At 35.8% G+C, this 16,639-nt stretch overlaps 1 protein-coding gene across 1 annotated transcript; it reads right to left on the reverse strand.

Annotated features, from left to right (window-relative positions):
- Positions 1 to 1,365: 1,365 nt before the first annotated feature.
- On the reverse strand, positions 1,366 to 16,626 carry LOC140230648 (UDP-GalNAc:beta-1,3-N-acetylgalactosaminyltransferase 2-like). The gene is made up of 12 exons (XM_072310793.1): positions 16,480 to 16,626; positions 15,547 to 15,679; positions 14,422 to 14,522; positions 11,820 to 11,908; positions 10,929 to 11,030; positions 8,713 to 8,808; positions 8,036 to 8,149; positions 7,463 to 7,568; positions 6,670 to 6,853; positions 5,272 to 5,350; positions 4,546 to 4,733; positions 1,366 to 2,167 (listed from the first exon to the last, which is right to left on the reverse strand). The coding sequence occupies exons 1-12, from the start codon at positions 16,586 to 16,588 to the stop codon at positions 1,963 to 1,965; spliced, it is 1,506 nt and encodes a 501-aa protein (XP_072166894.1). The 5' UTR covers positions 16,589 to 16,626; the 3' UTR covers positions 1,366 to 1,962.
- Between the last annotated feature and the right edge of the window lie 13 nt (positions 16,627 to 16,639).

Consider the following 16,639-nt stretch of genomic DNA (forward strand, 5'->3'; position numbering starts at 1 on the left):
GTATTGATTCTTTAAACAACCTGTGGTGTGGAAGCAAGAAACTAAAAACTTTCCATTGTGTCTTCAAAGTAAAAAAATTTGACATTGTGCGATGAAAATTGACTTAAACTCCGACAGTGCATGGGTGACTGCAGAGAAATACAACTGATGATGTATGTCACAACATATCACTGATTAATGAAAATACTACCCTAGGACAAATAAAAGGAGTTGCAGTATATTACAAATGTGGGAAGAATGAACACAGTGGGACTGCTGGTTTTCAGTCTTTGACAACTCGTGTAAAAAAAACTTCAAGAACATTCACATTTGTATCATCAATTACAAACAACATGCATTAGTTAATTTAGAAGCCAACACGAATCTGCAGTTTCATCACTTCATGTGATCGATTTCTCCTTTTCATTTTAGGAGAGAGTTGGAAGCCCTCGACAACTGTCCGTAGATAATTTAACACAAAGCAAAAAAAAAAATAAAAATAAAGTTACTGAACAGTATATTCTAATGCACACTTTCTGGGTATTACTACTCATGCAGACATAACTTCTTGGAATTCTACTGTTGCTGTATCTACTCTACATGTTCTCTATGAATTGATTTTAGATTTAAGAAAAAAATATATACATATATCTGGCTCAAGAGAACACATGCAGGAAAATAGCTTCAAGAATCTACACTAAATTCTGAATTACCATACAAATGAGCATTCATTTCACCACCTACTTCACATTCATGCCCCTTTTTATAAGCATACTCCTTTCTTTGCTGGCTTACTGTATTTCCTTCAAAATCAGAATTACCTGTTATTTGTATCCATTCACAACTATTATCAGACCATGCATCTAATTGCATTACATGTTAGAACAATATTATCAATACACAATTTTGACTGATATTGCTTTTGGGGAAAATGATGATTACCAAGGTATTCAAGTTTTCAAACTTGCTATTACAAACCTACTTGCAACCCTTTTAGGAAAGGTGTTAAGACATATCTGTGACTGATTTTGGAATAAAAGCTCAAAATAAGTATTCACGTACCAGGGTAATTGCTGTACATGCCATGCATCATTCCATTCACTGTCTTAATGAAGCAGTTTAGTTGCATCTCACCTGTTTTTCAGTGAGCAGATTGTTGAATGTAAAGCTAAAGGAAACATATATAGGTGAGGCAAAGAAGAGTCTGTTTCTCAAAAACTACTGTACAGTGTGATCTAAAAGTTTGGTATGTGGTATTCTGGTCCTAATCGGAAACCAATACTGCAATGTTGCATTAATCCAGACATGACTACATAACTTGGCATGCTTTATATACATGTACATCTCTTATCGTTTCTACCATCTGAGTATGTATCTGAAAATACTTATCAAAAACCACCTTGACACAATAAAATCCTTCCTCTGGCAAGGAGGCAAGTTCTGTGCCCTTCATTCTGAAACATAAAGAGTTGCTTTGATTTATATAGTGCACATATCATACATTATGCAGAGCATATAGCAATATTTACTTGTGGGAGTCGGGGAACTGAATAATACAGGGCATGACTGGATCTCTGGTTTCATACTTCGATGACAGCAAAGAATGAGCAATAATTTCAGAGCAGTAATTCTTGAAATGTCAGCATTACAGCTGACTATCGCACCGGCTTATAATGTAGATGACAATAGCACCATGTTGATGACATAAAACATCGAGACAAAACTTATTATCAACCCTTGGTCTTAACTGTAAAACAACAAAGGTCAGCTATCACAGACTAACTTCAATTTCCATCAATCACTTTCCAAAATCAGAAGACTTTTTGGATCATTATTCTTTACAAAAATAAAAAGAAAAATCCAAATGCATATGAAAGAAATAATACTGCATTTGAGATTTTGTGTAATGCTGACAAGAGAGGGCGAAGAAATAATTTAAACAAAAATATCAGGAATTTTTTTTTTTCGTCATGGAACCTCATGTCATCCACATCCGCATGGATCGCCGCACTGCTTCCTGTTCTGCCACCTCGTGCGCAAATCCTCGGCGGAAAGTTCTGCCGAGACGTACATCGACGCCGAGCAGGCATTGTCACAGTGCCACCGCGGGTCGTCGTGGTAACTCGGCTGGACGGCTGCCAGCCAGATACCAAGGGAGACATCCTCACCCTGAAACCTGTGCAGGTGTCTAGGAGAGAAGTGGACATCAAAACTACTCTGAATGTTTGACCACACCTGAATACTGTGCACATCAAAAAATAAATAAATAAATAAAAATAAATAAATAATAATAATAATAAATAAATAAATGAAGAATGATAATGATGATGATGATAATAATAATAATAATAATAATAATAATAATAATAATAATAATAATAATAATAATAATAATAATAATAATAATAATAATAATAATAATAATAATAATAATAAATAAATAAATAAATTGTAAACATATTTTCTCTTCAATTTTGGCAAAATATTGCCCCCTGGCCTGTCTACAGTGGGCAGTGCATCAAGCATACCCTTCTTTACACAGAATAGAGATATAGGGCTTAGATTCTGAAAAATACTGCAAAACAATATTTTCGTAGCATGAAATTTTCGCGAATTGGTGTGACGGCCTTTTTCGCGGCATGAACTTTTCAGGAGTTGCCTCTAACATTCAATGCATATGCTGTAGACAAGAACTTTTGTGTGCATTTTAATTTCGTGAATCTTGGCTCTCGTGAAATTTATGAAATTAAAATGCATGTGAACATTCCTCATTTTACAGTATTCATCTTACCAACAGCCCTTGCACAAAACAACATGGCAAGAATAGCTACAGTCTCCATGGCAATGTGGGCTGGCAAAATCACTGCAAGGGATCAAAGGTCATATCTCCCTCCTAATGAATTGCAGGATATCATTAAAGCAATCAAACATTTGAGTCTCAGCAATGCACTCCCCCCTCCCCCAGCCCATGTGTCAAGACACAATCATGTAGAACAATATCAACATAAGACTGACTGAAAATATAACTTCTCTCTATCATTCTGTCATCGAGAATTTCTAATTGTCCATTCAGAGCAATAACAATACAGTGGACTCCCGTTATAACGAAGTCCTTGGGACCAGTAGTTTTCTTTCGTTTTATCAAAATTTTATTCTAACCAAACAAAAGAAAGATAAAAATACATAGAGTGGATAATGTTGCGCCCTGAATTCTTATTTCGTTGTAACCGGAATTTCGTTATAACCGTGTTCATTATAACGGGAGTACACTGTACAACACAAATTTATACTGCGCCAAGTGTCTGAGTGAAACTTTGTCCTGAATGCTTTTGTGTGAAGGACCATTTTCAGGTTTGATAATAGCTGTGAAAGAATGTAATGTCTACAAAAAAAAAATAAATAACAAACTAGAAATGGCGACTGGTATGCCTCCGCCATAATGCATGATTCTCCTAATAGGTCTATAGTACATGTGGACAATGTGTGATTACATTTTCACAAAATTGGTAAAAATATTAAAATGACAAGTTTGTCACAAATGTGTTGAATGTTCACCTTCCTTGACCTAGGTTTGATTGGATGAATAGGAGAGCATGTATTTCGGGATTTAAGGACTTTAACTTGATTTTGACCCATTCATAAGTTTATGCATTGAGTAATTTTCAAGGTATGCAGAAAAAGTGCAATTTCTGTATTGAATAGTAAATTGTTACCATTTTCATCTGGCCTTTGACCCTGAAATTCATAAAATAATCACTGTCAGGCAGAACATGCATGAATATATATGTAAGTTTCAAGATAACTTGAGTCATTGAGATATGGAGGAAAAAGTTCAGCACTTTCACTTGATCTCTGACCTTTTGACCTTTGAGGCAAAAAAAAGAAAAAAAAAAAGAGAAATTTCCCAGAGAATCTCTATTGGGTTATACATGCATACACCAAGAAAAAAAAAAATAATCCTGCTGGCATTGCATAAATATGAGGGAAATAGTAAAATTTTGAAGTGTTGCCCTTGACCTTTGACCCCATGAACCCTAAATTCTCTAGATAATCACTGCCAGTCAGTACATGTATATATACTATGTTCCATGAAGATACCTTGAACAATTTCCAAGGTACGGAGAAAAAAGTGAAATTTTTAGATTTTTACTTGACCTTTTGACCTTTGACCTCATGACCCAAAACTTTCACCATAGAATCTTAATTGGGTAATACATGTATACACTAAGTTTCAAAAAAATATCTTCAGGCAATGCATAGATATGGTGGAAATAGTGAAATTTTACGTATTTGACCTTGACCTTTTGACCTTTGACCTTGAGCATGTGCACCCAAAAGTTGATAGGAACAACTTCACCCCCTAATACAAATACATGCCAAGTTTCATTAGGATACCTCCAAAGGTTTTTTAGTTACGCTGTCCACAAAATTTATTACGGACGGACGGACGGACGGATGGACAGACGGACGGACAATCTGAAAACATAATGCCTCTGGCACCACTTCGTGGCGGAGGCATAAAAATATGGCTGGTACAGACGTAACCCAGAAAAAACAAAAACATACCTGGAGTTGCTGGCAATCCACCTAACTAGGTCTATGCTCATCAGACTGCCCGACCCACAGGCAAAGGAGGGGTACACTGGGGATTGGTAGTCGTGCTCTGCCCACTTCCCATGGTGCTCCACGGCCCAGCCGGTGCGGAACTGACCCCACCACAGTTTGGGTTCAGGAAACTTGTTCATGGTGAAATGCTAGAATTAAAATACATCATTTTAAATAAGTGGGATTATTTTCTACTCTTTTTCATCGGAACAAGTTTTTAATGAATTGGTTAAGACTGGTCTTGACAAACTCTAAATTGATTCATGAAATGCAAACTTCCAGTGTTTCTGAATACCCAGTAAATACAATGCACTCGAAACTTGCCCCGTCATATGATTTCAACTTCCAATCTATTTTGCCCACATCTTGTCAAGTGTACTGATTTCCTGCACTATGTAGCCGACAGTGATGCAAGACAACATATTACTCACTCATTGAATAAGAAAAGTTACATTTTGAATTTTGACCCTTAACTTTGACCTTCATCTACTTTAGCACTTTCAGACTTCACTACGAACATACAGACATCTTTGAATTACCACAACCAATACCAGTATATGAAGAATGTCAGTAAAGGTTTTGAAGGACATGAAAACATAAGATGGCATGAGACACCCTCCAAACATGGAATATACAGTATATCTTAATCATTAAAGAAAAAAATTGATAAGATGTGTATCTACATACCTGCATAATGTGATCAATGTTCATGAAGACATCGTCATCCGTCTTGATGGCATATTCTATATGGTTTAATTGCACCAGCCTGCATTTATGAAAAACCAAGACATAAATGACTGTGCATCACAAAACTAAAAAAAAGTCACATACCCTGATTGATTTTTTTTTTTTTTTTTTTTGAGGACTCGAGCAAGAAAGGGAAACATGTAAACCTAGTCACTCTTAAGTTTTGTATATTTTCTGAAAGAGCAGTTCTACATTTTTCAAAGTGTGGCATCATAAAACAAATAGGAAACTGTGTTTTTTAGCAGTTTTTCCAGAACACTTTTTCTTTTTGTAAAATACTGTGATTAGGTATGTCTTAAAGTCCCCTCCTGCTTACTTTAAAAAAAATAAAAAAAAAACTTTACACACTTCACTCCCAACTCTAAACTTTTGAGTTGCTGTTAGTCATGGATAGAATGGTTTGATAGAACATGCACACATTCAGCTTAATGAGATAATCCCTTTATTGTTTTGTTCTTATGGAGTTTTATATCCTATTTTCCCCCAAAATATTGTACAGAACATAAGCGCTTGAATAGATCCTATACTTAAGAGACTCTTTTCCTCAGTGCACACTTTGCCAGAGTGTGTGCTTTTCTTTCCAATATTTAGATAAGTTAGCAGAGTCCATATGAATTGAGTTATACATGTACATAAAGCTTAGAGTCTGCTTTTTCAGAATCTCCCCTTACCTAAAAATTTTTGTTGGTTTTGTGATGCAGGGTCAGAGTTAAAGATTAAAATTAACATTAATAAATGCTGTGTAACAATCCACAGTAATTTATTAGGGGGCCAATGGAACTTGTTCATAGCTTTAAATTGACTTTGTGGACTAACTCCCACTTGGAAATATTAACATTGTTCCTACTGATAAATAACAGATGGTATTACATATTATCAAGAAACGAGGTAGAAGTCTGGCTCTTTTAAAGAATATTCTATCTTCGGGTCGCCTCTGATTAGTTTGTTTTTAATAAATACAGAAAATACTCGCAAAGCAACATGCATTATTAAAAGTCTTAGAAAAACAAAACAAACTTGTTGCAAGAAAGCTGTAGAATAAAAGGAGTAGATCTGACATTCCCAAAGGTCAACGTGTTAAATGAAAAACTGACATTAAAATGGTCAAATGTTCTAAATATCTGTTATATTTCTTTAACTCAAATTTTCACTGTGCTATTGACTTTTGATTCCTGCTTTCATTTAGAGTAATTTTCTTTTGAAGATAGAGAATCTGTTAACAATTGATAACATAACAATTAAATGTACTGTTTCAATGTCACAATTATACATTCATTTCAGCATTCTGATAACAGAATCAATCCTTGCCTCAGCCTATAGAACAGATGAAGAACTTACCACTCATAGAATTGCAGCATTTTGGAAGGGATGTTCCTATATGTGTCTACGACATCCAGGAGAAGTAAGTCACCGTAGGTAGCGGCCTCTAACTCGAGGGCCTTTGTCTCATTAGCCATCTTCACTCGCCATTTTGACGACTGTTCATCACTGACGTTCATCCAGCCAGTCAACTTGTTGGGCTCTGTATTTGACAAAAGATATTACCGAACTCGATCTTTACCAAACATCTGATTCTGTTCATCACTTGAAAGGCTATGCAATATCAAATCGTTACAAAATACACATCTTCCATTCCTTTGTTTCCTAAAGTATTCATGTAATCATGTTTTGGAAGACCTATTTTGTACTCTACACAGTATCTTAATTTTATGCATTACATTTACATTGTTCTCCAAATCACCTGAAACATTTGTCAATAAAGTGGCTAGTACATTGATCAGTTTGATAATATAATTCAAAATTCACAGATATTTTCCCCTTGAGGACCTAACAACAAGAAAGTCATTTTACTCACTTCTATAATGTGTCTTTAACCAGTTTGCACCTGTTAATTACTTGGGATGGGCTTCAGGTATGCTTCTCGGTTGTTAGAAACGACCCTTTGTTATAAAGGTATGACTAAACTTAAAATACATTTAAATAACTATTTAATATATTACAGTTTTAGCCATAGGTCAGTGCCCTTTGACATCTGACCTTGATGGATTTTGCAACATAATCATATCTTGTATTTTCAAAGTAAGAGCATTATTGTCTATCTTTTTTGCTTTTCTTTTTCTTTTTCACTCACCATGAATATTATAGATGAAGTTGCCTGAAACAAGAGCTGCCATGCCCCGGTCCAGTTTCTCAACCTTTTCAGGAAAGTCTGAATTATCCTCACTGTACCTGCTATACTGGATGGCAGAAAGCACATCAAAATGTTACTTGAAACATTCATTTTTTTTTTTCAACAAATGAACAGGTTTTTCTCTTTGTAAGAATCCTAAAGAGAGCGGGTTACTGGTTGAAACAAAAAAAAAAATAATGGTACTATGTACAACTTAATTTATGATGAAGTCTCAAAGCATCCCTTTGAAATGTATATACAAGGCTTTATAGATATTTTAAGAAAAACTAAAGTGAGGAAGCATTACAATCCAAAGTTTTCATTGCACAACGTAATTGTTAATAGAAAATATTTGGAAAAGTACTAAATGCCAGTGATTCAGCATCTGATACTCTCAAAAGTTTTTTGAACGGATTTATTACATTCAAATATGTTGTAAATAAAAATGTTTTTTTTTTCAGAACATCATCAACAACAAAAAAACTTAAATCAGCTCCATTTCAAGCAAAACTTGATGTTGCCTTGCTGAAATACCTGTTGAATGTCGATAACTCCACCACCGTTGTTTGTTGCGCCCTTGTCTAGGTATAGGGTAGTGGATGGGTCATCTTTATTGAAGCTGTTGACCACTATTGTTCCCTCGAAACCCTATGACACGATGAAAAAAAAAAAAGTTTTTGGCCATAGCTTGGTGACCTTTGACCTCTGAAGCTGAGGGATTCTGTCCCCCAAATCTAAATCAGCACATCTACACCTGATGTAGCATATCCAGGCCAGACACCGAGACAATCTATGGGATGGTTTTTGGTGAAGTTGCAAAAAGTTACATCTTGGATGGACAAACTGACGGACAGACCGTGCAAAAACATAATGCCTCAAGCATCCTTTGGGGAAAAGCATAAGAGCATGAATAATGACTCGCCTGATGTATAAGGTTGGAAGCACCTCCAGTTCATATCTAACTAACTTCCCATCACTTGGCTATACCTCATTTACTTTTAGCAATATTCCTGCATACCAGTTTTCCTCTGAATTTAGAGATATATTTGCTACGTACATAGTGACAGAATGTTGGTTGGCATGAATATTTGTTGCAAATTGGTCATAGGAGCAATTCAAAAACGAGAGCATTTCAACTGCAGTGTACATTTGACGAGGATGAAATTGAAAAACGAAAAACAAAACAAACACACACAAAACCAGCTTCTTACTTTTGGTAGGAGGTATGGCTCCACTGCTCTGAATCTGTATCCCTCAATGAAGACACCTGGCTGCTCAGGACTAAAGCGTGCCCCAACAACTTTCTCCTACAAAGGAAATATCAAGAATAAAACATCCAAAAATGATACAGGATACTCAAGGCAATTAAATTCAGTTCACCATGAAATGCCAAATACAAATACAACTTGATGGTGACAACAATAATACTTCTTGGACAAAGAGTACCACTAATGTTGATGGTAATACTAATATTAACATATTACTAATACTACACAGTGATCCTTAACAAAAGTAATGCAATTGCGATAAGATCCATCACAACATTACAGAAATTCAAAATGAAACAAAACCAGTATCAAAACTGTTTGAAAAATAGCCATACATTGATGTAAATAAGCACTTAATTATTCCTACGACTAAATTTCAGGTGAACTCTTGCAGGCCCCTTCATAATTAGAAGAGGTCATATAAAACCCTAGGGGTCATATTGCAATCTTGTTTGTATTGGCATGCTGACTGACATACACCCTGTAGCGTCTCTAATATCTAGAATGAACATAATCAAATGATTTCCTTGAGTCTCTGTGTTAGAACTACCCAAAACAGGAAAAGACCTGTGTCAATATTTTGCCAACCAAGAACAGGAAAAGCCTCTTCACAGAACATTGCATGACAGTTAAGGTTATTGCATATCTCCGTCTGTGCAATCGAATATTAATTGCCAGGGAATATCCCCTAGCTTGGATCCACTCTGATAAGGATGTGTCACATATCCATGCTGAAATACTCTACTTCTCTACTCCAACAGTAAATCACTACACAGTTCAAAGCATCCTATTGTTTGTTTGTTTGTTTGTTTGTTTTTTTGTCTCTGTCACTCTAATTCTTGCTCCAGACATATTCACTCACAATTTGTCATCATCTGTAATGAATTCCCACAACTGTTCAAATACAACCATGTGAAAGAAGAGTCAAATTAGATGTGAACACCCCATGAAAAAACAACTAGAGAAGCACCGAAGGAGAGACAATGATTAACAATGACTTTAAGTAAGTAACTAATGAATTCCAGTAAGTGTTCCAAGCACACAATGTGTAAAAGGAGTACCAGGTAGTCAAATTGGAAGTGGACAAACTCCATGAAAAAAAAAAGGAAAAAAAAAAATATGAGAGACAATAATTACTATAAAATGGGTTCAAGAATGTAGCCAATAGGAAGCGCTGAAATGAGTCACGTGTGCTTTGGTTATTCTAGTCCCATCGCACAGCGTGTTAAATCCACTGTGGTGAAATCCTATTGCCGATCGTCTGTGCGCGCGGCGGCTCCTTTGAATTGCATGCATACATACAGTACGCGCTGTCAATCCTGTAAACAACTTCTAGTTCAGGCTGCCGGCCGGCCGGCCGGCCTTTCTTCCCTTGTGCATAACATGTGTGGCGTACGTATACTCTTATATAGGGCCTACATACACTTTGTACAGTACAGTAGACCAAGCGTTGTTGGACCGGACGCGTACATGGAGTCACTTTGAAGGGCAAATCCAACGATTTAGCGTGTTAATTCTCACGCCGTTTTCAGAGTATGTTGTCTAGTAAGCCTATATGAGGAGTCTATATCAAGTCTTTAAGGTAAAGGGTGCATATTTTGTGTAAAATAAGTAAGTTTTCATGCCGGAACTTAAGTGTCCGGAAACCCAACACCCATCATACTCATACTGTATGTGCGGGATTTCCGAGTGCGACGTGCGTAAATGTTTGGGACGAACATCTTCGGACGTCTTGACCCACAAAGGTACGTGAAAAACGCTGAAAAATGCTGTTAGTTTTCGAATTTTCGACCCATTTTATAAAACAAATGATGCACAGGATTATTTTGTGGCGTTAGTGGAGGCGTAGCTCACTCTCGGGTATTTACAATGTAGTGCAACATGCACTCGGCTTCGCCTCGTGCATGTTTCACAATTGTAAATACCCTCGAGTGCACTATACGCCTCCACTAACGCACTCTATCCTGTGCATCATTTGTATAACAATGCATTGCAGTAACAATGAATTGCAATAAATTAATTAATTCCAGTAAGTGTTCAAATACAGACTGTGTACAAAATGTAGTAAAATTAGATGTGGACACTCCCATTTAAAAAAAAAAAAAAATGACAGACAAAAATAAAACAAAAGTAAAAAACACACACATCAAGCCTCTGACCTGCCTCCAAGTGTCAAAAAGGGCCACGGTGAGAGGATGCTTGATGCCGTCTGCTGCCGAGTCAAACACACCCAGCTTGTGAAGGATGATGGGATAGTGCACCTGGTTGCCATGGTTTACAAATTGAAAGACAGTAAGAGGGTGGGGGCAGTAGTTTTGTGGACATGTTTTTCATAACAGTAAACCAGCTCTAGAATTTGTCCACATGGTCTAATTTTTTTCAACAGAGGATAATCTTATTGCGATAAAACATATTTGTTACCTAACAAAAATAGGTTCTGTTTAATATATTGATATATATTGCAGTGAAATAGTCTCTATAGATTCATTGTTTCATAATCAATAAATTCATGTATGAGTTTCACTAGGTACTGTAAAAACAATTATATCCGGGCTGTGTAGTATTTCTTGACGTGTAGCAGGTATGACATCAGCATATTACGGAAAAAAGCATATTGAAAGGTGTGAGTTTAATTTCCATGACCATAAAAATAAAGGAAAATTATGTTCCTTGAAAAGGTCCAAATATAAACAAATTATATGATTATATGAAAATCATAACTAACTTACTTTATTCTTACAGCAATTTCTTACACGATTCTTTTATTTTCTGACTGTCCTTTGAGGCATGCAAAGAACCCACTTAACCCGTTCCACATGGGAACCTGGTGGCATGTGTACTAAGTCTATGGGGATTTCAGAATTCAGCATGGAACGGGTTAAATGCTTAATGGCTTGTTTTTCTTTGTAGCTAATATGTCACACTATTGACAATGGTTAAAGAAATAGCAAGGATACACTTTTTGATAATCAAATACTCAGGCAGTGCCATCCAATTGTACATAACATATACAGCTGTTTTCAAGTGTAATTCGTTCATTGGGAGGTTACCTTGAAGTCGAAGCCTATTGGTCCAGAACTCAGTCTGTGTATTCCTGTGTCATTCATGACAGTCATGGCAACAATGTCCTTTTGTCTTCCTGGGGTGAAAATGCATAACAAGCACACAAGCAAAGATGTCACTATGATAATATTACATTCACTGCTTTCCTCTATGGTAGATGCCAAAAATTCAAATTATTACTTGTAATGAAGCACAGGGCAGTCATATAAAATGGTCCGTAGCAAGAGCAATCTTTAAATGAAGCATTTGCCTGAGAATATAAAATATAAGTAATATTTACAATATGCATGCTGAAATTAGAGTATGACATTCTTGCAGATCAGAACAATGCAGCCAATAAAAATGTCACACACATTTCTTTTTTTTTTTCTTCTTTTTGAACACTTATGTTTTCAAATGCAAGGTGCCATTACAACATTTATAACAGCATTAACTGCATTCCTAGTGTCACTATATATCACTCAAAATGAAACTACTGCTCCTCCTCATCACGTTACAATGCAGAGGCGGATCCAGAGGGGGTGCACCGGGTGCCCCCCCCCTCTTTATTTGGTTTGTTAAATCAAAAGAAAGAAAAAGAAAGAAAAAAAAAAAAGAGATGAAACCTGGAAGTAGCACCAGAAATATTGTTTGCGCCCCCCCCCCCCCCTTTTATGGAATTCCTGGATCTGCCCCTGCAATGAGAGGTCACAGAAGTGTCAGTGGTGATGAAAAGTTCACTGGAGTTTCACTTCATCCTAGTGAAGGTTGTCTCCGATGTCAGACAGTTCAATTACAACACATTACATCAGGGATGGCAATATTTGTGTTAGTGTTTATATGTGATAAGTTTCTGCTTCAACAACATCAAAAATGGCCTCATGCTATTTTGTTCAAAGAGATAAAGCTAACAAATAACAACTGGAGCAATTACTTCATTTCATAATATGACCTCAAGAGTCTTTTTCCAGGGGATCAACAACTTTAGATAAATATACAGTATGTCCCCCAAAAAAAAAATTACAACGGGGCCCTCCATAATGATATCTTTAAAAATAATGAATCAATCTAAATACAATTTCAGGGTATGAAACTATAACTCATTGCCCACATCTTACAGAAAACCCATTTCGATTTGCTTCAGTGGTCAAAGAGAAATGAGAAATTTTGTAGAGGATGTCGGTAATCTCTTCTGTCCAAATTATGTCTATTATTCACACACAAGAGCATTGAATTGCTAAAATTGGAAGAAACAGACTCATGACATGCTTTACAACAACCCACATTTCTCTGTGACCGCTTAACCAAATTGAATGGGGTTTTCTGCAAAATAGAGCTAAAATGTTTTATTTCAAGACCCTGAAGTAGCATTTAAACAGGTCGATCATATTGGGTGTTATCAATTCCAAAATCTATTTGTAATTTTTGGGGCGACTTACTGCAGTACGTCCCCCCAAAATTACAATCGGATGTTCGCATTGATAACACCAAATATGATTAATTCTTTTAAATGCTACTTCAGGGTCTTAATATATAACAGTTTAGCTCTATTTTGCAGAAAACCCCATTCAGTTTGGTTAATTAAGTGGTCACAGAGAAATGTGGATTGTTGTAAAGCATGTCATGAGTCTGATTCTTCCAATTTTAGCAATTCAATGCTCTTGTGTGTGAATAATAGACAGAATTTGGATGGAAGAGATTCCCAACATCCTCTACAAAATTCCTCATTTCTCTTTGACTACTGAAGCAAATGGAATGGGGTTTTCTGTAAGATGTGGGCATTGAGTTATAGTTTCATATCATGAATTTGTATTTAGATTGATTCACTATTTTTAAAGATATCATTGTGGAGGGCCCTGTTGTAATTTTTTTGGGACATACAGTACATATTATATCTCTGAGAGGGACATATAAGGAACAAACTTCTTTGTTTCTGGTTCTCTTTACTGCTTAACCCTTCATCTTTTCTTGCTTATTAATACCTTTAAAAATATTTCCCATAAAATCAGTGCTTCATTAAATGTTGACAGTCCAACTGGAAATGACACTTGCATCTTTATCAGTTACAGATACTAACTTTTTATTGACCAAAGACTAACACTATGGGTAACATGACCACTACTAATTGTCAAATCCACAAATCTTCCCTTTTAATTAGTGTAAAAGCTGTTCTTATCTCCGACACAGCCACTAATAACACAGCACATATCATACGAACATTGGTAATCCTTATTTTCTACAAGACAGTTCTCATTCGTGATTATGTGATATATTCATCACAGTTGTAAATGAGGCGAGACCAACAGTTTTTAACCCATCTTAATTTTGTGTACATTTGGACTGGAATATACCAAGCATGTCTTTTGGGAAAAAAAAAAAAAAAAAAAAATTAAAGAAAATATATAGGCAAATATTTTCAGGACCAAAACAAATGCATATGGCAAATAAATAAATAAATAATAATAATGATAATAAATGAATACATAATTAAAAAAACAACAACGACTATGTGTAGAGAATCCCTAGGGCTTCAATCAGTGGACTTTATACAGCATTAATGCCTCAATCATTCTTACATAATTTCGCTTGACATTGGTGCATTTCACTCACCCGATTTTGTGATGTTGAGAGGGCTGCAGGAATATGGGTCTCGCCGGTAGTCAAGGGGAAGATGACATGAGCGGTTGCCTACCACAAACTTGCTGCATATCCTGCAGTAATGAAAACAATCAAATGAAACAAAATACTCAATAAAAGACTTCAGTTGGCCTTCAACAAGTTAAAGAAAGCCTGAAAATGTGGAATAATAATTTTACTCTAACAGTGATTTCCTAAGAAAACATTGCAAATACACTGTATCAAACACACAAACAGATTATGAAAAGAAATTCTCAATCATTCCAATCTTTAATTCATATAAGAACATATAATTTTTTCAAGCGCAACTTCTCAATAAAAATTTTGGATTGATCATAATCGTTTTTACAGGAAACTGAAATGAATGCCAAACAGGATTTGTTAAAACACAGAATCTGAACAAATGCACACAATATTTGACTTTCTCACATAGTACATACTTATGTTCATTCTTCAACGGAAAGATTTCTAGATGAACAAGTTTGTTTTTGCTTGTATTTCACTGGTTCATGCCTCTACAGTTTGATTATCTCATACCTGGGACTCCCAGTATGCAGCACTTGGTGAAGTACGCTCACTCCAGCTTAACTTTATATATATATATATATATATATATATATATATATATATATATATATGTAGTTCATGCTATAGCAATTTCTCATTTTCAGTTCATAGTGCACTGTACGCTGTGACTTGGAGACTAATGCTGCTCTTTCACAATCTGGAACAATTTACAAACTTTATTTAAAGACCATTGTAGTAATAAAAAATTAAGTAATTGGCCTCCCAGGTGCTCTTGGCCAACTAGAGCAAGAGAAATGAATGCAGCCCTCAAATGAAACTGAACTGAAATGCATGAAATGCACAATCTGCAATGTTGTTGCAGTTGGTATTTGAGAAACATCCTAATATTTATGAATACTGCTCTCAAAAGGTATGTAAATAGTGTCTAGCAGTTCATTATGTCCTGCATAGAATGATGGTGTAACAGAACACACTTGAAAATCCATGCTTTACAAAACACTGTGCAAGACTTTGAGTTTTGTGGAATATCATTCACAGAATGTGTCCTTTCACTATGTGGGAATATTATACCTCTTTTTCCATTTTGGATGAGTGCGAATGTATCCCAGCCATGTGTCTCGCACAGCTTTCCTTTGCTCAAAGTGGTCTCTGGCAGATAGTATAGCAAGGAATATGTCACACTTCGTCTGGTGGTTGTGTTTACCTTTGAAATAAGGACAGAGAAGGGCAATGATTATAAATTGATATTACAAAAAACAAATAGACCTAAACTATACAACATGCAAACTTTTCAGATTTGCGATAACTGCAAACACGGCATGGCTAGCAACTCTTTTGCACTGTCCACTGCTGTTTGTATAATTATTCTTACATCTTGCATGCTAAAGCTGATGCTGACATCAGTTATGAATAAGGCAAATCAAAATGGAAAATCTACACCAAACTAATAAAATATGAATAATCACAATATTTGTTGCTGCAAAACTCGATCATGACAAGAAGAATATCATCATCATGATCATTCATACATATTCATTTGTGACAGAACACAGGTGACATAATGTCACATAACAGATATCATATCTTGTTGATAAGTTTTTGGTACTAGGTACTACTGACTGGAGAATTTCACGTGTAGGGCAGATATTGTAGTTATACGAATGTGATGAACAAGTAACTTTACATTTACAGTAAACTTAATTTTTACGTATCACTCTTTGTCAATGCGAACCGAGTATAAATATTTGCATAACATTTCTTTTTAATTTATGTCACTCACAGGAAAAAGTTAACAGACAACAGCACATATCACATAGTAGTAGGAATACAGCTTAACCACTGATTGACTCTTGAATGAAAGACGTTGCTTGGGAAACAAATCAACTAGAGTCTAACTTTAAATTTACACCAGCTTAGGAAAGCTGTTGAACAACACACCAAAAATAACATGTAGGACTGAGCTATTTGCTGACGTGGACTTGACTCGGCACTGCTCAAATTTACCTGGATTTCCACTTCGACTTCGCCGGCGATTATACATACTCTCCTCGTTGACCACAATTACGGCCAGTGCAACACCAATGGCAACTAAAACAGACGGCCAACCCGCCATTTTCAGCTCATTTGCAGCACGATCACGTTCCGCTGAGTGTCATGGGCGCAG

The sequence above is a fragment of the Diadema setosum genome, chromosome 1, assembly GCF_964275005.1.
Source record: "Diadema setosum chromosome 1, eeDiaSeto1, whole genome shotgun sequence".
Classification (NCBI taxonomy): Eukaryota; Metazoa; Echinodermata; class Echinoidea; order Diadematoida; family Diadematidae; genus Diadema; species Diadema setosum.